Consider the following 25,162-nt stretch of genomic DNA (forward strand, 5'->3'; position numbering starts at 1 on the left):
AATATGGCCAGACACTTAATGACACTTCCGTGCCTAGCAGCATATCAACTTTTGTGGCACTCTAGTTTGGATGAGCAATACAAATGTCTGTACATTACAGATGCAGCAATATTCAATTGGCAAGCCGGCTGCTAGCCAAGATCCTTGTCAGATTAGTAACTTAATATACTTAAAATACTTCAACTTAACCTAACATAACATAACTTAAACGAATTCAACTTCTTAATAAAGAGTAGATGTCATTAGTTTCTGTAAAGCAATGTCCTTCATGGTGTAACAAAGTTGAGTTCTTTGGTAAGGCAGCCAGCTGGCAGCCGGCTGGCAGTAGCAATTGAAGATTGCTGCCACTGTACTGTACTGTACGTTCATCTTATTTGCTTTTTCTCATGTCACAAGATTTCCAATTAAATGTTGGTCAAACCCTTTACATGCCGCCTCCTGAGACTCCTGTCATCTTCATGACTATGGTTGATTGATCCAGGCCTTGAGGGAGCCAGAGTACATTCATCACTGTCTTCAGTTCTGATACAGCCTTCCAACATCTATTCACTTCTATTCACCACACATAACCATCTAAGCTTCTCCCAAAGCCAGGGAAGAACCCTGTGAAGCTTTGAAAATACTGATTATTTTCATAATTTAATCGAAAATATTGATGAAAATATTGACGTTTTATTTCTAACTATGGCAACTATACTAAAATTCAACACCAACCTTTAAACTTTTATTGATATGCTGGTACCAGAGCTGGCGAAAGAACAGTTTATCTACACAGAATCATTGCAATCATGAGAGCCCAGTGGGTAAAATTTAACAAGCAAGCTTTATTCACAAATGGCATGGCAACTAATTTTGGCGTAATGACTCCATGATAACTGATAAGATGTCACTCCTCTTGTGGTGAGAGAGGAGGGCATCAGCCCAGACTTGGATAGAGAATTCCATAGGGAATTCTTCAGGAGTCAAGACGTTGGTGGTGGACTGGGGAGGTGGGTGGGGCGAAACACAGCTCCAGAGAAGACGATCAGTCTACTGCACGCGTCCTCTTTGGTGATTGGCTCAGCAGACATCACAGATGACATCACAGCAGCAAGTACGACATCACCGATGACATCAGCAATTATGACATCACCGATGACATCACCAATGTTTTGACAGATGTCATGGGCTGATTGGATATTGAGGATGAGGTGATGGTGACGTGACTGGGTCTTCATTCTTGAAACTCGGTCCGTGAGACCTCATTATAGCAACAAGCATGTAATTTACATCACTTCAAAAAATTTAATTTATCTCGGACCCATTTCTAGCCGACCTCGATGAGGTTAGGGGCAACGGGTGACTTGCCTGGCTGGTTTCTCATGGACCCCTTGCGTGGGATCCCATGATGCACAATATCTCTTACAAGCACATTAGCACCGTATGTGGCTGGTAGCATCACGTTGTAATATTGAATGTCGATAATATATGTATGCTTTTTCTTTCTTTCTTTCTTTCTTTTTTTTCTTTTCCTGTGTCTGAGCCTGTCCGTTTGTCTTGTTCATGTATCATTCTGGAAAGATTTAAAATAAAATATTTTTTTTAAAGCACGTAATTGACAGCCACTACAGTATCTGATTTAATTCGTATACTGCAGTGTGTATTTCCAGGGGAGGACAGAGTTGTAACTGTTACACCAACTCCTTAACAAAGGTATTAACACATAATTGCTGATAATAACAAAGATACAATGAGAGTACTAAAGTCTATTGTAAGCTATGCCCACTACTCCTTATATAACTGGGTTTTGAAAAGCCAGGCAACCACAGGCAAGCCAGTTGAAAATAGCATTGTTAGTATGTGAAATGGCAGCAATATTGGTGCCTTGGATAACAATTATTTTTTCCCAATAGAATCCAGTGCCAACAATCTATTGCATCACACTATTGTGCTATAAAACAGTAAGCAAGACATGCAGTACAGGCAAAGTAAATTATTCCAGTGTCTACAATGCTCTATTCCTTACATTCCTGCATGCCTTCCTTTTCTGGGGAATCAGCCAGGGCAAATATTTTGTGCACAAAGTGCTGTGCGTGTCTGTGTGTGTGTGTGTGTGTGTGTGTGTGTTGTGCATGCGTCCCCCTGTCTGTTTGTAAAAAATATTGGAAAGCAGACGGATAGTGAGATAGGCAAAGATAGGGAGAACAAGTCACCTGCTGTCCTCGCTTTCCCAACTTTTCAACTGAAATGCAGACGGCAGACGGCTTGTGATTATTTCTAGGTTTCGCTGGTCCTGAGTACATACATTATGTGTCACAGTCTTGTAGAACAAGCACAGATTTTGCCTGGGGCCTCGTCGACACCTCTGCTGAGTTCAAATCGCTGTATCAGGATAAATTGGGCTAATCCCGGCCCAAAGGGATGAGTAAAGTTCACAAAGTATAGGCCCTGCTTAACAATGAAGCAGGTTAATTAAGCCTCACCCTGACGCCTATCCCTCCTTCCTGCTCTACATACATCAGACCAGGGATGGAGATGAAAGAGGAGCCCACGGGGGAACAACACTCAGCCATCTTTGACAAATTAAGTGTTTTAATTGTGTTAATGTACATCAAGTACACATTTATAGCTTTACAAGCAGTCATCATAGCCATTTAAAAAATGAATGGGGAAGGCAGTTCCCTGGTCTCTCTCTGTGTTTCATACCGCTCAGATGGTTTTGTCCAAAGGTGGAACTCTCATTAATGCTGTGAGAAAAGGTGTCAGATCTTGGACCCAACAGGGCTAATTATCAGCTCTAAGGACTGAATGAGAGAGACTGGTTTCCCCAGCAACCATTACGCAATATATATCCAAAGGTGAAAAGGGTGTCAAATTGGAATATAGTACAGTGGTAGTAATTGTAGTGCCCGTGTATATCTTGGAGTATCTTTAGCGGTTCAAGCCCCGAAGGGGCTGAAACCCTATTGTTTTTGTGCCGGTTTATTCTTGTCGTCGTTGTCCTTGTTGGTCATCTGCCCTGACGCAAATTCCCATGAGTTGGTAAATGGTAGAGACCTGAAATTTGGCCCAATGACAGATATTAGGTGCTAGTTTCTGCTCAAGAAATAGTTTTCGAATCGGCCTGAAGGTGGTGCTATAATCAAAGGTTTTACGTTAAAGGCCATAACTTCCACGCCGTTTGTCCGATTTTCACCTGAATCGCCAGGAAGCATCTCTGGAGCAAGCTCTACAAATTGGCTTTGGCTTGAAACCTTTGAAAGCTACTTTCATTTCGGAGATATTAATCATTAAATTTGTGAGAGGGCGTGGCCTCTTAGCTAAATTGTCATAACTTCATGCCCGATTAGTGAATCTTCACGAAACTTGCTGGAGATGTTCGGAGATGATCACAGACTATGTGTGTCAAATTCTGTGCAATTCGACCAAAAGGGGGCGCCAGAAATGGGCGTGGCCTAACACAAAAAAGGCCGTAACTCCCCACCTGTTTGTCCAATGATCACGAAACTTGGCAGATATATCAAGGAGGATGTCCTAGTCAAAATCTGAAGTTTTTTCATCATTGGTGAAAGTGGGCGGGGTCTATGGTGTAAGCATGTAATAGCGGTAAATGAAGTCCATTCGCCTAATTGGTTGCAAACTTCTCAGCCTCATCTGGAATGGCATTTATGACAGGCTATTTCGCAATTTGTCCAAAAGGGGGCGCCGCAGATGTAAAAAGTGGGCGAGGCCTAACACAAAATATGCCGTAACTTCACACCCGTTTGTAACTCCCAGGCTGTTTCTCCAATTTTCAGGCAACTTTTTTCCACATGTTCACCCGAACGTGCTATACAAATTTGCCCCCCAAGGACTATTAGGTGTTCAATTTGCGCAAGGCTTGAACCCCTGCCATTGCCGCTTGCGGCTATATTTACAAACTATTTTTCTTTAAGGGTAACACAACTGTACTGAGCTTCTCATGATTCACTTAGAAGGCAATGGGATCGGTACAGGCACATACGCCTCAAAGACGGCCACAACAGCTTGGAGCACTGATGAGCAGGGCTGCGTGTGCGACCGGGTTAAACACCGCTAAGATCGGCCAGCCACCGTTCCTTCCCACCACATCAAATGGCATCAAAACAGGAAGTCCACCTTTTGCAACTGACATCGACGAGTGGTGTGACTCTGCACCTTACGCTGAAATGTTACAAATATTTTAACTTTAGTCTTCCACAACACAATTAAATGAGGAGAGACTAGGTTGAATGCTCAAATGAAAACATTCATGATGTGAAACATGATGGAAACATTGGCGTAAGCTCCATGGAGTAAGCCCTCCTCCTCTGATTGGGGAAAGAGGAGCATTGAATTGAGTGCATGATTTAGGTATAGATGGTTACAACTTGACAACATAAACATTCTAAATTGCCCCAGCTTACTTCCTGTACTGACATGACATAAGCTAGGTTCCAAACTGTACTTCACTATGTGAATGAGTCAATGTGTGTGTGTGTGTGTGTGTGTGTGTGTGTGTGTGTGTGTGTGTGTGTGTGTGTGTGTGTGTCTGTGTGTGCATGTGTTTGTGTGTACACATATAGTTGGATTTCAGCTATCATAGTTAAGAAGTCGTATCTTCAATGTCTGCTTGGATAGTCTGAGCTACTACTGTACACTTGACATGCGTTCATGCATTCACATTTGACAGGACATCACCATATGGTTAGTTATCTCCTTTGAAACATCTGCACATTTCCACATGAATTGCCACATGTTAAATTTCTAATATCCCAATTTAATCACAAGTTCAATGTTATCTAAGCAAGTGTAAGCAGAATGGAAGTCCTTGTTCCATCCAGAGCATGGAGGCCATAACAGCCTAACCAGTAGTGTGCTTATCATGTTTGTTTAAACCCAATGTAGAACCATTTTTGTTTCGTTTGATCCCTGGAGCAAAACAGCTCCCCCCCCCTTTCTTTTCTCAATTTGACATAAAATAGGCTTATTATAAAATAGCCTCTTATTGGAAGTTGTAGACAAGTAGGCTATAGGTCCTAGGTGGCTGTGGAACAATTACAGTCAATATAAAATGGAGAGCCTCGGCTTCACTTGAGGAGGAAATGATGATGAGTTGTCGTAGACTGTACTCCATAGTTGATTGCTCTATTGCTGACAAAAATGTGTTATTGTAAGTCGCTTTGGATAAAAGCGTCTGCCAAATGACGTAATGTAATGTAATGTAATGATCATTCACAAGGATACATTAAGCTTTTGAAGTTGGACACATCCTCCATGCTTCTTTGTCAACCCTTTTTGCCCCAACAATTTCATACTGTTTGGTATCAATGGAAAGCTTCAATGTAAGCTTTAATGTCAAAGCTTAATGTATCCTTATGAATCATCATCATTCCCTCCTCTATAGAAGCCGAGGCTCTCCATTTGCACACCTTCTTTTGCATGGATGCAGCTTCAACACACACTCTCCATGGCTCTGGATTTGATCAGCTCCGGACAGACTCGACAAGCGTTAAGGGCTTCTGAAGAATACTGTAGGTCTATTATAGCGGTTAGTGTTTCATTTTGATTTGAAAAACGATTTATTTTAGATTTGTGGTGAGGCGAGTCTTTTCCAGCAGCTGGGCCACTGAATGGGGATAAGTGTGTTTCACAAAGTCTGCATTAAGTGGGTTAATCTAAAGCAATTAGAGGGCAGAACATTCTCCATGGAGTCTTGGGAGACGATCAGAATATCTTTGAATTGATCGTGAAATACGACTTCCGAATGTATGAATGTGTTTTCATAGTTACCATGGGGTGAAGGGGGGGGGAATGGTTCCACACAGGGTTTAAACAAATATAATGAGCACACTGCTGAATAGTCTCCTACAGCCTCCAAGGACTTTCTGGATTTATCCCGAGATTTGATTTCATATGCACTTGCTTAGTTGATATTGTGATCAAATTAGGACATCAGAAATGTTCTTAGGGTTTTGGCACCTCAACAAACTATTCTCGAGTGTACAGATATCTGACAATTGTGTTAAGGGGCATTCACACCGAGATATTTATTTTTCGCTCTGTCGCTCAAGTCAACCCTTTGGAATCGCTCTGTCGCTCTGTTTAAATCGCTCATCAACAGGCACACGAAATGACGGACATGTGGGGGCTATAACGTTACGCAATGTCATGCTGTTTGTCCACTACGAGCCACCGTCATTGTTTACAAGCTAAGCCTATCAGCGTGCTCCTAATGCGAGCTGCATACCGGTAGTACAGACTTCACTTCATGTCAGCTGTCAGCCTGTCAATGTGGTTTGTTGCCACACAATAAACCAGTGGTTTGTTCCAAGCCAGAGTGATCCTTGACTCGCTCTCACACGGCAGCCAATCAGCATTGAACAGCGAGCGACTGATGCCAGCGTATTTTCGCTCGAGTTGGAATATTTCATCTTGAGCGATGAGCGTATTTTCTCCCTGTCGCTCTGTCTCTGCCGCTCGGACGCCCAGCGATTATTCTCCCTCGTTTGCATTGACTTTGTATGTAAACTCGACGCCAGCAACAAACTTTAATAGGTCGGTGTGAACGCAGCTTTACTCATCCTGGCCTGGGGTTAGGCTGTTTCTCAAGGCTGACGTTTACACGTGCACATGTTTCTAAAGAGATAAGAAAGTGGCCATATCCTCTAATGCAGTATTTCTCAACTGGTGGGTCGGGACCCAAAAGTCGGTTGCAGGGCCATTTTGATTGGGTGTGCATGAGAAAAAAAGTTCTTCTACTTATTGACTGCGTTTACATGGACTTGAGTATCCCGGTTACTGTCGGGGTTTTGGAGTATCCCGTTTTTGTGTTTGTGCATGTAAACATCATATCCCGATTTCAGAAACCTGGATAAGCCCTTATCCCGGTTTTGAGAAACCCGGTTATGCTAGCTAGAGTACTCCCAAAGAACCCGGGATACTGCATGTATACACCTTATCCTGCTTTCTGACCGCAGCAGACCACCTGCGCAGGCGCAGCTTCAGCCAATTCTCACTTCTGGAGCGATGAGTTTTGCAGAGTTTTGTCTTTCGCTGATGAAAGAATTAAATACTTGGCAGCTTAGATAGGAGAAAGGATGGAAATGTTGACCTATTCAAGTCTGTAGTATACAGACTACAGGACAAAGGTGTTGACCTATTCAAGTCTGTAGTATACAGACTACAGGACGAAGGTGTTGTGACTAAAATGAAAGAAAGAAGCCGCGCGCTGCGCGCAAACGGGGACAGCCCACCGTGAAGACGGAATCCAAGGGAATCCCACACAGCCTTGGCCCAAAAAAGGTGAATGACGTCATGTCACACCGCACGCATCCAATGCAAGCGAAAATAATAATAATGACGCCAGTTTGTATTGTAAAGATCACAGGCGCCTGGGCAAATAGCATGCAGTGATCAGTAACCGCGAGACTAGTACTTATCATGTATACAGGGATATGAGTAACCTGCTTTCTCTCTGTTCCATGTAAACGCCATTTCCTAAATATGATAAGATAAGCTTCATAACTACTCAAGTCCATGTAAACACAGTGACTACGTTTACAGTACATGCACACAATATTCCACTATTATTTGGAAAATGACAATATTCTGAATTTGGTCATGTAAACAGCATATTCCAGTTGCATTTTCCGAATTTGGCCTTTTTCCGAATTTTGAATTTTCCGATTAAGACATCTGGGTTATTCCACTATTATTCGGGTTTTAGGAGGATTCTTTGATCAAGTATACACCGCATTCGGAATATGTGTCTCAATCAGGGTTTTTACCGCAGTTTGTGACGCATGTTTCATGTTTGTGGTCAACTGATGTGTGCTAGAAAGCGCTAGTAGAGGCGATATAATTATTAGAATCTGTCATCTCTGGCATGCGAACAGAAAAGCCCACATTTCTGATCGGGAGGAGATGAGAAACATCGTTTGGTTGCCCACGGAAGTCCAAAGTGCTTGCGACCCTGCGAGGTAATAACTTAGGCTAGTATAGCCTACTTTTTATGAAAGACTTGGATGCGCAAACAATCGCAACGCCAAACTTCCCAGCAGCAAGCTCCTGAAATGGACCAAGTGATCCTGGTGGGAATAGCGCTTTCTCTAGACGTCCGTGTGCGCCCGCATACGCTCTCCCCCCATTGGAAACAACTGAAAAAAGACGCTGGACCTGAGGAAAAGATGCTAGGTGGACACAGGCCCTTAGTCGGAATATTGTCATTTTCCGAATATGGGCAGAAAGCGGAATATTGTGTGCATGTAAACGTAGTGACTACGTTTACATGCACACAATATTCCACTATTATTCGGAAAATGACAATATTCTGAATTTGATAAGGGTCATGTAAACAGCATATTCCAGGTGCATTTCTGAATTTGCCCTTTTTCCGAATTTAGCATTTTCTGATTAAGACATCTGGGTTATTCCAGTATTATCCGGGTTTTCGGAGGATTGTTTGATCATGTATACAGCGCATTCGGAATATGCGTCTCAATCAGGGTTTTTACCGCAGTTTGCGACGCATGTTGCCTGTTTGTGGTCAACTGATGTGTGCTAGAAAGCGCTAGAACACTCAATATAATCATAATAATCCATCATCTCTGGCATGCAAAAAGAAAAGCCGACATTTCTGATCAGGAGGAGATGAGAAACACCGATTTAAAGAGAGAGAGAGAGAGTAGCCTATAGTGCCCAGTGCCCACGGAAGTCCACAATGCTTGCGAGCCTGCGAGGTAATAACGTAGGCTACTAGCCTACTTTTTATGAAAGACTTGGATGCGCAACACCAAACTTTTCAGCAGCAAGCTCCTGAAATGGACCAAGTGATGCTCGTAAGAATAGTGCTGCTCTGTTTATTCTCAACAGAAAAACTCTGCGGCAAGCGGAATATTGTGTGCATGTAAACGTAGTCACTGACTACGTTTACATGCACACAATATTCAGAGCGAGAGATGCAGGTAGGCGGAGCCGCGGAGTTTTTGCTATCAAATTCAGAATATTGTCATTTTCCGAATAATAGTGGAATATTGTATGCATGTAAACGTAGTCAGTGTGAAAGCTGGTATCCTCGGCAAGCATTACTGTCTTTCAGAGGCTGTAGCAGACTCATTTTCAAAGCCAGAGTGAAGATACTGGTACCATATGAAACTAGAAGACCTAAGGCATCCAGCATACCAGGGTAGCTTGTTGCAAAGGGGGCTAAATGACGCTACAAAATTAGGCTAATTTCTGAAAATTGGGTCGCAACTTGATAATTAAGGAAAAATATGGGTCATGAGGCTAGTTGAGAACCACTGCTTTGCATAATGCAAGAAATTGAACAAAATAAATCTAGGATGACATACTGTAGGTGTAGTGTAGCACAGACATCGTTCATAAGCCAAGGCAATGTGAAGACTACGGGCCCTATCTTCCCAAAAGTGCTAATTTAGTGTTTGCGCTCGTTTAACGCCATGCACAATGCAAATTGGGGGCGGACACAAGCGCATGCCTATGATAATTGTATGGGGCATTTGCTGCCACAAGCCAAAGCAGGCGTTTCAGCGCTAAAATGTGGTGATAGATGGCATTATGCTATCGTCAGCAGCGCGCAATTACTTTGCGCTAAGAGCTTTGAAAAGGACCTCTTACGTGCAAATACCTCTCTGCGCTGGGTTGCGCACCATAATCTCCGTGCAGAGCAGCGCAGTGCAAAGTAAAATCCCTTTTGGATATGTCATTACGCACAGCCTTGCCATGCCAGGACATCAAATTATGCTGCTAAAATTGGGTATTGGCAGATAATTCAGTGAGGCAATCAACTATAACTCACTGAGAAACCTTTATCACATCGCAAAGAGGGAAATGAATTGAGAAAACTTGTTGGACAATGGACATAGGCTATTTACCGTCATAACCCGGAGGGTCGTTGGCACCACAGACGATCTGTCAATAAGCTCTCTCTGTCCTCGCACGAGCGAGTAGGCTACACTCTATTATGCATGGAGAGAATTACAGCATATTGCATGCCTCGCGCAAACAGCCATTGCGAGATGGGAATCTGATTGGTTTTGATTGACATAATGCCCAGCATTGCCTGGCCACACCCGTGAATAATTCTGGTAGTTAAGACCGCCCAAATCCCGTTTGCGCAGGCATTTTGGGGCGCAGATGATTTTGGCACGGCTCTAATTTGCGCTTGCGACACGTGGCGTGAACGTTTGCGCACCCCGCCGAGAATTGCATCCCCAAAATATTTCGGGACTGTTTTAACATAGAAATCAGGGAGGTCACGTCCAGACAATTATATCACTTTTAAACAGTTACCTTTCTGTATAAATCATTACAAGTATGCTCCCGTGAGGTGGGGATGTTTTTTTTGCTGCTGGGCGGGGGAACAAAACTCGGCAGAACACCTGGCAGACGGCGCAAGGCGGACTGCTATCTTCCCTGCCTTAAGGCACGCGCAAACAGGTGCGCAAGCGCTATTAGGGGATAGCGCCTGTCGCAAGATGTACACTACACCTACATGAAATATATTTTACCAATGTTATACCGACACTAAATGTGTGTAACATCTGCGTCACCATTATTAGTCATAGTAAATTTATGTGTGTGTGTGTGTGTGTGTGTGTGTGTGTGTGCATGCATGTGTTTACTTTACTTGTCACTGTATGAACACACAAAAACACAAAAACACAGGGTGTGTGTGTTTGTGTCAGATTGGTGCATTGTCTGTTTATTTTACAATAGCTTTGTGCTTATAATAAGTACACTGGCTTTAATTAGTGCCAGAGGGAGTTAGAAAAGGCTGAATAATGCAGCAAATAGAGTAACAGAAAGTTTACAACAGCGTTACAATATCGTCATGATAAAATCCTTCAAAATTCTGTAAGTAAAATAACAAGTTTTATGTGCCTTTTTAACCTTGCGAGGCAGCTGGACTTGCGAGAACGAGATCACGATCACGTGAGAAATCCATCTTGTCATGCTGCCATTACTGACTCCACCAATCAGCATCCGAGGAAGGAGGAGGCGGGCCTAAGTGGGTGAAGTAGCCCATGATATACGGTGATAGACAGGTGGTTCATCCAATCACCCGCCAAGTAAGAAAGTGCAGGCCCCTTTTAACCAGTCAAGATCAAGTGCTCAGATGGTTCTGTGAAACAAACCATCTGGCCTCGTCAGGTTATGTGCATTTAGCCTTGCACATTTTTAGCCACAAAATATATTTGCAAATGTTGGTATTGTGTGCTCATAATTTGTCAACACACAACTGGTAAATTGCAAACCACAGTCACCTGACCAAATGCAGGCCATTTAGCATTTACATTCCCAATGAAAAGCCATTGTGGAGAGAAGCATAGTTAATTAACGCAAGGGCACCAGTCTACATCTGTCACATCACTTGGCAGTGACTTTCATTATTTATATTGGTCAATCTGTTCTTCCTGATGTGAGAGGGGATGCCATACATGAGACAACATCTGCTGAGGTATGTCACATGAGCTTCAACATCTGCCTGTGTTTTTACACAGGCTGTCAATCACATGAGTCATGTCTCACACACATTTATGTTATCAGAGAAACCACAGTGTCTGGTACAGCGAGCTTGCATCTGCGCTGCAGTTATAATTAGCATTCTGTCTAAAACTTGTTAAAAAGAAAAAAGAAAATAGCCACACAAACAGAGATTGACAGTATACACGAATACCCAAGCACACACCATAGCTTGCACTCACTTTGGTATTACCTTATGTTGTCCATCAAGGAGAACGTGGTGACTGTTCTCCAAACTGACTCCACCCACAAAGGCTTCAGATCACCTAAGCTGTCAGCCAACATCTGCTGAAGCTACCCACCAGCTAACTGCTACTGACTGGCTCTGAAGCTACCCACCAGCTAACTGCTACTGACTGGCTCTGAAGGAACCCACACTCAAACTGTGGCACATACACATGTTCACGACTCAGCGGCATATTTTCCACTCCGATTTCTGTTCATTTGGACATGGCAAACTTTATCTGCAAAGCCTTGGAAAAATGTCAACTTGCTTTGAAAGTAGGATACTGAGTTTTCTTAGAAGGTGTTTATATTATACACAGCTGCACCGTGATGTGTGGAAGTGTCTTGTAAGCCCATGCGGATTGGGTACTTAGAGCATTTGACTCTTGAAATGAAATAGGCTACATACTGTATCATACGTATATCAATATCAAATATTTCCAATACAGAATGAGGACCATCTTTTGAATACTATTTCAAAATAATTGTAGTCAATTTATATTATCCCTTAGCTTAGCTTAATCCAACCCCCCCCCCACCCCACCCCCTACACACACAAACACACGGGCACTGCACACGCACACACACGCACGCACGCACGCACGCACGCACACACACACACACACACACACACACACACACACACACACACACACACACACACACACACACACACACACACACACACACACACATACACACATGCAGATGACACAGAAACCTAGAGACACAATTTTCTACCATTTTTCCATTGGTAATCCCCTCTGAGTCTATTAATATTTCTGTTTCCATGGCAATTCAGGCTGTGCCAAATGATGTAGTGTAGAGAGATAAGAGCATAAGGAGTAAAGAGATAAGCACAAGTGACCTGTAGAGATCAGAGGATAGAGGTCAGACAGAGGAACAGAACATAAGTCACTGAGAGATGGACCTTCCCTACCGTGCTCACATGCACTACCAACTGGATCAGACCAAGGCACTATATAGAGAGCCATCTGAGTTTCCTCCTATTTCAACATTTGACAATATACGTAGACATTGAGTTATTCATTTTTACTATCTTTACTATTGTTTGAATATCCAGCTTTTTTGCCTCAGGACAAGTTACATGGGAGCAACAGAAATATGAGAGCAATTTGACTGCAGCATATGATAAGGGAAATGATTAATTGACATTGCTTGTAGTTTACAGAGGAGGTACAGTACATGACATTGTATTTGGAGAATAATTGTAGGCTGAAAAACTGCAAATAGGAATATAAAAAAAATCATTTTCTGTGCTGCTTCTAAACAACTTAATTGCATTATTCTCAATAGAGCACTACAGTATGACCATAATTAGATAATTTTGTGCATGAAAGTGATTTAACCATAGTAACTGTTGATTACTTTTTCAGTGGCAATTATAACTTTAGAGGAACACCACCGTGCTTCAGTTTTAACACTTAAATGCCTTCAGGCAGTTTGGTATGTAATAGGGAAAATCTATATGTTTCTGATAAACAAGAGAAAAGAGTTTGTCCCACTGTTTTTTCAGGATCATTTTACATTTTCTAATTTAGGACTTGCACATAAATGCACACATGCCAATGCTCAAATATCAATTGATTGTCAATGTAGGTGATCCTGGCAGTACACCATGGCTGACATCACAGATCTTTTCTGTGATGTCAGCTCAGATGTAATGTCTTGGACGTTATCCTGTAAGAATGTCATTATACAAATTCCAAAATGGAGGCATTCATCTTTAACACCCTGAAGTCGTCTGTAAACAACACACCAACCACACCCACTCCTCTAAAAGACATTATGGGAAGTAGCGAGTTTGAAAAGACATGGCTGACCTGTTTGTTGTTATACTTGGGTTGGCTGGTCTTGTAGCTGTAATCTGAATACTGGTCTGAGCCGGTAGAGTTGTCATCTCCTCCTGTTCCTACAAAGGTGTTGGTGGCAGGAAGGTCCTGGACAGCCTGGTGCTTCTGAGAGGCAGAGGGGGACTGGGCCTGGAGCTGGATGGAGGGTAAGGGAGAGTTGGAGCGATAGTGCCTGCCTATATCAGGGCTTCCAGGAGAATAATTAAGGGGAAGGTGAATCCTGGGGCTATCATTGACTCCATCAAGGTTGAACTTGAGACTCTTTTGAAGGCTGACTTCTTCATCTTCTCCGAGGGGTTTTGAGGACTTCTGCGGTTTTCCTTTCCTTCCTCTCTTGCCTTTGGCATTCTTTGGTACCTGTTTGGGTGCATACAGGTCCTTTGATTCCTTCTTGCCAGCCTGGTAGCCACTCTTAGTCTCTCTCTGGATACGGTGTCGAATAAATACTACCGCCAAGATCAACATGACAACACCTGCCACACCAGCAAGGCTGCCATACACAATGTTACTGCGCTGAGCAGCAAGACCACTGTCAGGGTCACCGGCAATGTCTCTCTCCAGCGGTGTGTACAGGCTGTGTCCCACGAGGGCCTCCACCAGGCTGACATTTGAAATGGTTTCATTGACATAGATGTGAATCAGGGCGGTGGCGTGACGTGCAGGCTTGCCCTTGTCACTCACCCGCACCACCAAGCGGTGCAGTCCGCCATGCTTTCTGGTCATCTCCTTGGCTAGAGTGATCTCTCCATTGGAGGGGGAGATGCGGAATAACTGATATGGGTTTCCACCCGCAATACTGAAGACCAACTCTGCATTAGGCCCACTATCCAGGTCTTCGGCTTCCACGACATCCACATGGCTATCCGGGGAAGCCAGAGGGGACAAGCGCCTGAAGGAGGAATTGGAAGGCTTGGTGACCACAGGGTCATTGTCGTTTTCATCCAGTACATTGATGGTAACACCTACATACGAGGACCTGGGTGGCTCTCCTCCATCCAGTGCTTTCAGGCGGAAAGTGTAACTGCTTTCCTTCTCCCTGTCAAACGATATACTGGAGAGAATGGTTCCCGTTCCATTTTGAACAACAAACTTCCCTCCGTCAAGCTCAACAGAGAGGTGAACGCGGGCATTGTCACCCTTGTCCACATCCATGACTGTCACCATGCCAACAGGACTGAGGGGAGGCATGTTCTCCAAGACTGAAAAGCTATAGCCACTCAGCATGAACTTGGGGTCATTGTCGTTGCGATCAAGGACTTTGATCACAACAGTTGCTGTTCCTTTATGAACGGGTAACCCTTTATCCGCTGCGGTGACCCGGAACTCATAGCGCTCTTTATGCTCTCGATCGAGCGGGCTTCTGGCTCTTACTTCACCCGTATTTGGGTCAATCTCAAATAGGCCGTTGATGGATGAATCTGCCACAATGCTATAGAAGAGTTCTGCATTAGTGCCGCTGTCAGCATCTGAGGCTGTCACATCCAGCACCCTTTCCCCTGGTTGGTTCTCTTCTGCGAAATCTACCTCAAACAATGTTGGGGAGAATATTGGAGAGTTATCATTCACATCGGTCACCTGCACCTTCAAAGAGTTGGTACTAGAGAGTGCTGGGTTGCCAGAATCCACAGCAACAATCTCCACCCTGTAATCTCTGACCCGTTCATAATCGAGAGGCGTGGTGGTCTGTAGAAAATACTTCCTCTTGTTGTCACTGGATGAGTCGCTGGCGGGGCGCAGCTGGAAGGGCACATCCCCCGCTACCACACAAGTGACCACGGCATTTTCCCCCTCATCCCTGTCAGACACCTGCACCAGAGCCACAGCTGTCCCCACAGGCATGTCCTCTGAAATGTTAGCCACTCCTTCACTGTGAGTCACAAGGCCGATCCCACGGATCTCCACAGCTGGGGCATTATCATTTTGGTCAGTCACCTCGATTGTTACAAAGGTCTTTGAGCTTTTAGGTTGTGGACCTTTATCCCTGGCCACCACATAGAAGGACAGGCTGCTGATTTCCTCCCTATCCAATGATCCTTTGACATAGATAATGCCAGTGGACCGATCGATTCGTAGGAGTTTTGGCACTGGGTCTAATGCTTGGTGAAGGGTGTACTCAATTTCTCCGTTAGGGCCCATGTCAGAATCATTTGCTTTGACCTAAAAAAAGAAAAAAAAAAAAAAAAATATCTGGTTAAAGCCTTGAATTGGGATCAACAATTCAGGGATCAAATTAGAGGATTCTCTAAACATGAATGAATTAATGAATGAGTGAGTGAGTGAGTGAGTGAGTGTGTGAGTGAGTGAGTGAGTGAATGTTCTGTCATAATGACGAATTGACGATCATCACTTATAGGCATATTTCATTGTCCAAACAGTCACAGTTCACAGCATGCTGAGAAAAATCCTACACATAGCTATATCTACAACAGCAACAAGGTGCTTAATTAACTGCACATCCACAACATGATAATACTATAATACTTGCAGTGTTACTCCAATATGCAAATAAGAGTAATATGAGTCAATCAATTCACTCAACACATTTTATGAATTTAAATGAAGGAAAAAAGAGCTGTTCATAAAGGACTTTGTGAGAGTTTTTTTTTCTTTTTTTATCAGAGATGACATTTTAAACATGAAAATTAGAAATTCTTTCAAGAATTTGAACAAAATTCAAAGATAAAAAGTAATGTTATCTCTATGAAATAGATTTTCTTCAATATGGTTTCACAATTAAGTTTATCTGAGGAAGAAACACTACACAGACATGACTCACATAATTCTAAATTGCTGTGGTGAATATGAAAAACAAAGATTGCATTTTGATTTCTCTTTAAGCACAAATTTCAAGCATGTTGCACATAACAGAGTGTTTGCAATACCAACTCACCTGCAAGACAGAGTGCCCCACTGGACTATTCTCCAACACTTCCGTGTCATAAGTGGACCTTTCAAACTTGGGAGAGTTATCATTTGCATCGGTGACTAGCACCCTCAGCAGAGCACTGTTGGAGCGCTGTGGGTTTCCTCCATCCACTGCGTTGATGTTCAGGTCATAGGAGTCCTTTAACTCCCGATCTAGGTTACCCAGGACGATGAGCTGGGGGAGCTTCTCACCCCTGTCCTCAGCCACCTGCAGGCCAAACAAGGTCGCTGCATCTGGCCCTGCAGTCAGAGCATAATCAGCCACCCCATTCCGGTCTGAATCCCTGTCCGTAGCTAGGGGTATGGAGAATAGTGCTCCCATCTGCGTATTCTCGGGCACAGAGATGGTGAGCACAGAAGAGGGGAATTGGGGTGTGTTGTCATTGATGTCCTGTACCTCAATGCGTCCTTCGATGAGTCGTGGGCTCTGGTTTTGTATCAAGTCTGTCACTGACACTTCGAATTCCAGGTAGCATGGCTTACCCTTAATCAGGGTTCGGCAGTCCCTCAGGGTCTCTCTGTCTATCGCGACCTCTGTGGTGAAGATGTCCCCTGTTTTTCCATCCACACGGAGGTAAGGGGCACCCACCTCCAGCTTGTAGAGATGACCAGAGTCTGGCAGGCCCTGGTCTGCTGCCAGGCTGCCTATGAGGGTGTTAGGTGGCTGCTCCTCCTGGACCCGGTACAGGATACTGGCTTCAGCCAAGCCACAGTCCAGCACAAGGACCCAGAACAGGACTACTCCCAAATTCAGTTCCATTAGGTCATCAGAAGATCTGCCTGTGGAATGATAGAGAAGTGACAGTTTAATAATGTTGTTGAGTTGAAGATTTCGCTGCAGTAAGCTTGACGTAAATTATTATAAAGCATTTGAAATCTTGGAGAAATTACATATCTGTAGGTGATAATTCATTAACTGCTGTTATATCACAGAGATTCTAGAGCTCATATCAACGTGTGATAAAGACTGCAGTGATCTATTTAGGGACCGTTCGTTATTTAGAAGGGGGGTCACTGGAGGGATTTGGTGTGCTCTGAAATAAAAAGATGTGCCCCTTCCCTGATCAAAATATATTTTTCCTTGACCCTCCCAAAGCGATCTGAAAAATCTAATTGACCCTCCCCAAACAATATTGTGGCAAGCTTGCGTGGAAGAATGCAGACTGACACAGATATCTTACTTTTAACCAAACATTTGCAGAACTCCGGCCAGAGGTCATCGAACACACTAACAGTCTCAGTCGTGGTGGCTACATTGATAGTAAAACTAAACATATCCTGGCCACACAAACATTGCCATTTACCACATAATGCAATCAAAACATGAGCACAACATCACTAAACCATGTTTTTAACTGTACAGTAACAAGCTACCCACAAGAACATGAACTCCCATAATCCTTTGCGCTTAATCGAACAGAACTGTCACCAATCAGAGCGACCGCCTCCTCCGGTGCTACATAATGCTATTTTCGCTTGTGAAACCATCTTCAGTCTGTGTATATCAATATTTGTGTTTAAATAGCAGTCAATGACTGATGGAAAAAAGTTAGCCGGTTATATTATTGTGGCGGACTCTCCACTCTCTGTCCCCCCTCTCTCTCTCTCTCTCTCACTCCCTCAGCAGACAGGCACAAAGCCACACATGTAAAATCTCCCAGCATCCATTGAGCTACATTTCGATAACAAATAGCATCCAAATTAGCCTAAATAGATAGAAAGGTAGATAGAAATAATGTTAACACAACATGCAATTGTAGAACATTTCAATATTGGGCAAAATAAAATCTCGAAATCAAAACACAACCCTATGTGAAACATATATGTCATCCTGGTGGTATAAATATCCCTTGCAGACTTAACGTAATTTAGGAGATGAGTGAGCCGTAACTCGGCTCTACCGTGACTTCCTAGACAACTTATCTGGCGCAATGATAGAGCCCATATATATTTTGTGATGCCATGTCTGTTTGTTTGCTCGACTTTTCGTGCTGGAAATCCATATTGTGGCACCTAGAGACCACATACAGCCAGGCTCCAACGCCGTTAAGGCACACACACCAAGAAGCAGCTTAATATTAAAATAGGAATCTTTATTATCGACAAAAAATATATAGGCTATATGTTTTAATTAAAACAGCTCATAGCATCACAGCACAGGTTGGTTGACACTTGTTACATATCACCACGTCATGATAGCAGGCAGCAACAATAATTACGTGTAAGGGCTCCTGCAGGATGGTGGTCTTACACAGTAAGTTATACAATCAAATCAAACTAATGTATCACAATGAGTCGGCCACTCGTTACGAAAGACACCTCTGGGGCTCGCGCTCCCGAAAGAAAGCAGCAAATGCACACCAGCCTGTCGCAGCCTCGCTGGTATGAACGTATAGGTTACCCCAGCGGTGCGTACAAGACCCCAGCCCTCCGTCGAGGCAAACAGAGCCCAGCAGCCGTGGAATCACCAGAAAAGCGCCACTGATTGGCCAGATACTGTACACGCCTACTGTCTGGATAGGCCAAGCACAAAGATCGACAGATCAGACCGCCAAAGAGAAACAATGCACCGGGACATACCAAACAGTTTGGACAGGAGGGGTGTAATTGAAGCAACTCAGTAGTTGTTGAAGTCTGAAAAGCAAACATTACACACAAACAAAAAGTTTATATATTTTTATCTAATCAAAATTGTATACCCCTCCCCTGGGCTCAAATTAAAGAGAGTGTACCCTCCCTCAAACTAAATTTAAAACAAGATTACCCTGCCCTATTTTCCTCCAGTGGCCCCTTCCCTAAATAACGAACGGTCCCTTAGTCAGAAGAAAATAACTGAAATATTTCTGCATTGTACTGTTGTCCCTATTATAACTAAAACTCTAAAATGTTATAATTTTACAGTTTTAGGATGATTGTACTGTGCTTCCAGGCCTGCTATAGGTTTGGATACAATTAATTGAAAAACATATTGTTTTTCAATGTTTTCCACCAAAGAAACCATTGAACAGGAGAAGTCGTCATAATGAAGATGCATCCACAAACATTGGCTCGTTTCTTCGTTTCTTTGGTGCTTTCTTTGAAAAACAATATGTTTTTCAATTAATTGTATCCAAACCGAGAGCAGGCCTGCAAGCATAGTACAATAATTAGACAAGGACAAGAACAACAACAACAACAAAGGGAAAAGAGACATTTTCAAAACATAAACTCATAACAATAGCTCAGCATGGATAATTTTCTGTCACGGTGCTTTAATGGATGTCTCTTTTGTACACATATAATTTTGCAGATGATATCCACTGTAGAGAGCTCACACAGAAAACAAACCTGAGCACCAGTGCACATTTAAGTTGTGTAACCAAATGAAGGCCTACTACAAAACTTTAGATTTGATACAGTCTAAGAGACTCAATATTTCAATTCACTCCTAGATATTGAGTGGAGTGTAGCTTAAAAATAATATAGATATCTTCAAATAATAAATGATTAACAACCTGTCCAGATATGATCTAAGAACAGGACTGAACTCTCTGAATTACAACGATGTAGTGTATTGCCAGAGAGGCCTGTAACAGCTCAAACATGGCTAAACTGAGGGTCATAGCGGTAGTAAAGCTACTGTATTTCTATTTTCTCTTCCTGGAGATTAAGTCACTTGGGGCCTAACCGTTATCATCACATGCAGCTTGCAACAATGCACAATGCTTAGATTTCCATCCACGCTCCGTTGCTATTGGCTATTTCAAACACTGTAATCACTATGTTTGATTTCAAACCTGCTATGTCAACTCATTAATTATCCCCCATTATTTTAGTGTCTTCTTTGATCCATGTTCCCCCAAGCTAAAGCATCCTGACTTTACTCATGCTGCAAATTATTTTAGACTAGAATTATTTCCTGTGTGTGTGTGTGTGTGTGTGTGTGTGTGTGTGTGTGTGTGTGTGTGTGTGTGTGTGTGTGTGTGTGTGTGTGTGTGTGTGTGTGTGTGAACAGTTCTATTGGTAATTGAAATGAGAGCAGACACTGGGGTTAAATATCAAGGTCCAATGCTCTGGAAAACTTATTGGTGGCAATGGTTTGCCTGTGTGTGTGTGTGTGTGTGCGTGTGTGTGCGTGTGTGCGTGCGTGCGTGCGTGCGTGCGTGCGTGCGTGCGATGAGGTGGTCAATTTGTACAGTATGTGTTCTCTCGGTGCAGACTGTAAAGAAGTGTTTGCGGTGCGTTTGTGTGGGTGTGAGAAACAAAGAGGCATAGGAAAAAGACAGTCTGTAAGTGTGTATGAATATGGGCAGACAGTACATTATTTTGAACTTGAATCAATATTTTCTACACCTCCTAGCATGAAACAATGCTCCAAAGAAGAGCAAAGCAAACATGTATTAAGCTAGACAGCAAAACACAAATATACAGAAATCCAATGAGAAATCCAATTCCTCCGAATACATTAAAATTGGAAGTGCAGGTTATTGATGCACTAATTGCTTAGCTATTGATGTGTCCCTTTTTACATTTGCAGGGTAGCCTGGAGTCGATGTGGCTTGCATGGTGAGTGTGAGCATTTTGTGTTTGAGAGAGGAAGACAGGCAGGGCTAAAAACATCATCAGAGAATTCTAAGTATTCTCCAAAAAACATTTCTGAAACCTCTCCATTGACAGTCAGGAACATCATTTCTCATTATGCTCATGAAGTATGGCTGATTCTAGAATCTTTCATTGCCATACCCAATTAGGTCCAAGACATTAACAGATATAGTGATTTGTTGCAGTAAATAGAAAAAGGTAAATACTTTAAAATAAAGTAAGTGCTTAAATTACATTAGAATTTAAATGCACCTATCGCCTCAAATTTAAATTGATGAAAGTCATTTATTCTGTTAACATTTGTTCAATCACACTGTGAGGTCTTGACCATTTGAAAAAATAAAATAAAAAGAGGATAGAATCATTTGGTTGTTTGTTTTTAGATTATTTTGGTGCATTACTGCCTTAATTAGACAGTTCAAAGAGGGGAGAGAGAACTATTGGGAGAGAGATGGGGATGCCATGGGAGAGAGACAGGGATACCATGCGACAAAGGTCCTGTGCCGGACTCAGGTTGTTGCACTAACAAGGCAGCTCTGGCATCATCTGTTTTCAAACGATTCACTAATGAATGACAGGTTGCACAATTATTTTTGAATTTATTTCATATTTCCTAAATTTGTGAGCTAAAACCGTCATTACAGCCACTTCCAGAATGAAGAGGATTGCGTTGGTAATGACATGATTGTTGTGGTTGATGACACCCATGACTTAATGTCTTCCAGTTGGCCTCATGCCTGTCTCCCAGATGGCACCGTGCCTAGCAGCCATAGTGAATTTATGTTCCTTTTCTTTGTTTGCACTTACATTAAAATCCATGCTGCTTGTGATATATGTGTTTTGCCATCAGTCAGAATCTGTTATCTTATGAATATTACACATATTATGGACACCATGGGCCCTATCGTCCCTTAAATTAGCGCTTAGTGCCAGGTGCAGCCTATATTAGTGGGCGTGGACCGGCGCAGTGCCTATTTATGTGTCGGCGCTACACGCGGCATTATAACCACGCCTTTTAAGCGTAGAATTATTCACACCGTGCTCATTGGAGAAGTGCAGTAAACAAATCACAATGTCCCTTTCATGTTCCATTCCACAGAGCGATCCAATCTGGTCAGAAAAGCCCGACCAAAGCACTCTGAGCTCCCCCCTCCCTCTTTCATCCCCGTCTGTCTCCATATATACAGCAAGCATGTAAATACGCTACACTATAGCAAGATCAAAGTGAAAAGAATGTTCTAAACGCATCGGCTAGAAAAATATAGCCTATCCCTGGATGTCATGATGAGATTAGATTGGTGAAAGTTTGGGCAGAATGATATTGTTTTCTCTCGCTACCTTTTCTTCTCCCCCATTGTGCACAGGTAGGATGATGCAACAGCCTCTGAATGACAGGGGCTCAAAACTACGGTATAACAACTTTTTTTTCATCGGTCATTGTGCCTGTCTGACGCGCGAGAGAGAGAGAGAGAGGGGGAGAGAGTGTGAGATCGGCAGAGGAGAGCTGCGCGTAATTACGCACAGTAATATCTGCGGCGCACTGAATAAGGCCTGGGTTTGAAAAGCGCTAAATTAACGCCAGGGGGGAAGATAGCGTTAGGCCGGTATTTAAGGCCGAAACACCCATTCTGGCCTATTCTGGCACTGCGCCATGCCTCTTCGGCGTAAAGCGCATTTCGGGGCCTAAAAACATGATGCTATCTTCCCGAGTCAGGCGCAAATCAATTTTTTTTGCGTTTAACGCCAGTTTAGCGCCTAAGGCCAGTGGGAAGATAGGGCCCCATGCCTTCAGGTCTTCACCCCAAATTTTTTGAGCTCTCTCACATACATTTTAATCACAAATTGACAGCACTGAAGAAAGGGTGCTGAGATGATTCACTGCTGGAGCACGTGAGATTTCCGTATGACACTTCCTAGACTACTGTATGTCTCTCTAATGTTCACTGCCTGGATAACAAAATGGATGAAGTAGAACTGCTGAACAGAACTAACCCTGACATGTCCTGCATCTCAGCGTTTTCTCTGAAAACTTGGTTATCATCATCTGCCATCCCAGATGGCGTGGTAGACCCACAAGAGTACAAGCTGATTCAGGCAGATCACAATACATAACTCAGCAGAAAGTCAAAAGGAGAAAGTCTGCATTTTTATATGGACAAAATAGTTATGTTATGTCAGTCACATTACAATCCTGGTCAACCAGCCTGGAGTCAATGGTTTTAGTCTTAGCTGTTTTCATGCCTAAGGCATTTACTCCTATAAGTGTACAGCAGGAATGCTTAGGAGTAGTGCATGAGAGGTAGAAATCAGCCATCAAAACTCTTCAATCTTTGTTCTTGGCGAGTTTAAACACAAGTGTGCTAGCACTTTATATGTACTCGGGTGAGTGTGGGGTGGGAGATGATTGGAGTGAGTGAAACCCTGTTGACTTTTAAAACTCTGCCTGTTAAAACTAAAGTGCTATGGTAGCACAGTCTTGTTGTAAAATAAATGTTTAATTCATGCACTGACCAAAGGTAGAAATTCACCACACTATTCGTGTGACTTCTATGTAACTGCCTATTGCAAAAGTGTACACTGACGCATTGCAAAAAGCATTGCAGACTAACACAAAAAATATGTCAATTAAAGCAGTGTTCAAGACATTCCCCCATGTTGTGATCATGCAGTGGTCCAGATGGTTCCAACATACAGGAAAAACTGGAGGCAGCCATGCCTAACTGTACCACAGCATGGAGGTGGACCTTCAAAGACTGCCTCACAGCAGGGTTGACACACTGAGAGACACTGTCTGCTCTTATAGCTCTTTTTGTGAGAATGCTTACGTTGCAAAGGAGAACACTGTCAAATGCAAAATTGCGCAGCAATGGTTTCCTGAGGAGTTTAGGACCCAGAGGATCATCATGGAGCAGGTTCACCGGAAGGGAAACGAATCCTGTCTGGCCCGAGCCCAGCTTATTAAGGCCATCAGGGGTGCCAAGTCCTCATATAAGACCTGACCAGAGAGTCCGTTTTTCATGAGTCATGCTCAGCATGGCGATCACTCAACAGACTCACAAGCTGCAGGAGGAGACCCACCCAAGCATACCCCTACACGTGCCAACAAGCTCTATTTAGAAACTGTCCAATTCCAACCAGCAAGGGGAAGGGAAAGGCTTCTCACCTTTGTCAGTAATGTTAAAAAGCCAACCGTCTGCTAACTTGGACTCAATCTGTTATGATTTTGAGTTACGATGAAATGTTGTCATTGACATAATTACATAATGACATATTATGCGTCTGTTGTCAGACAATTACAAGACGATAAATAAGTGACTTCATTCAGTGTCGTAAAATTACTGTATGGTGTGTAGATGTGACATCAAAGGGGAAAAAATTACTGCTAAAAAGCAAAGATAGCTTGTTGTGTCCTTCATGCAGCCAGTTTTGAAGATGCCAATGTGGAATTGCCTTTCTGAATGACAAATCCACAAAACTCGATTATGCACATGCATACAGTATGAAGCACTGTGACATGGTAAAATTATCTACTTCCACTAACATTACTTAAATACCACAAGAAACGTCACCTACCATTAAAGTCTGTAGAGTTGATGCTAGAATGGATCGGCCGGAGGGACCTAACCCCGCCTCTGACCCTAACCCCAAACAATCATCACTCCCATGCCTAAACCCAAAGCTTAAAGGAACACGCCAACATTTTGGGAGATTCGCCTATTTGCTAGCCTGATATTCAGAAAATGGCCATTTCCCGTAACTTTGGATTATTATTTCATCACGTGGTGAGTACACAAGTCACAACATGTGAGTGTTTTGGCGCTGTTGGAATGTGTATTTTTGGTGACTGAATGGGGGTAGGCAGCTGTACCGTTCACTACCATTGTAGTTAGCAGGGCGGACGGGGGGCTGCTTTCTACTGGACGCACAGGGAAGAGAAAGGCATCTCTCATCTCCTCTTACTGGGGCGGCTGTAGCTCAGGAGGTAGAGCGGGTTGTCCACTAATCGCTTTGGATAAAAGAGGTCGGTGGTTCGA

The 25,162-nt window shown here is 43.1% G+C and overlaps 1 protein-coding gene across 1 annotated transcript in view; it reads right to left on the reverse strand.

The window, feature by feature from the left end:
* The window catches only part of pcdh1a (protocadherin 1a), a gene marked incomplete at its 3' end in the record, with an annotated part of 139,924 nt that extends 122,602 nt beyond the window's left edge, over positions 1-17,322 (reverse strand). The window contains exons 1-2 of the mRNA XM_083637687.1: positions 16,513-17,322; positions 13,593-15,779 (exon numbers count right to left, since the gene is read on the reverse strand). Of these exons, the coding sequence (XP_083493813.1) occupies positions 13,593-15,779; positions 16,513-17,307 (2,982 nt within the window). The 5' untranslated portion in view covers positions 17,308-17,322. The remainder of the gene's footprint in view (positions 1-13,592; positions 15,780-16,512) is intronic.
* Between the last annotated feature and the right edge of the window lie 7,840 nt (positions 17,323-25,162).

This window comes from Poromitra crassiceps (genome assembly GCF_964638095.1).
Source record: "Poromitra crassiceps genome assembly, chromosome: 1".
In the NCBI taxonomy this organism is placed as follows: domain Eukaryota; kingdom Metazoa; phylum Chordata; class Actinopteri; order Beryciformes; family Melamphaidae; genus Poromitra; species Poromitra crassiceps.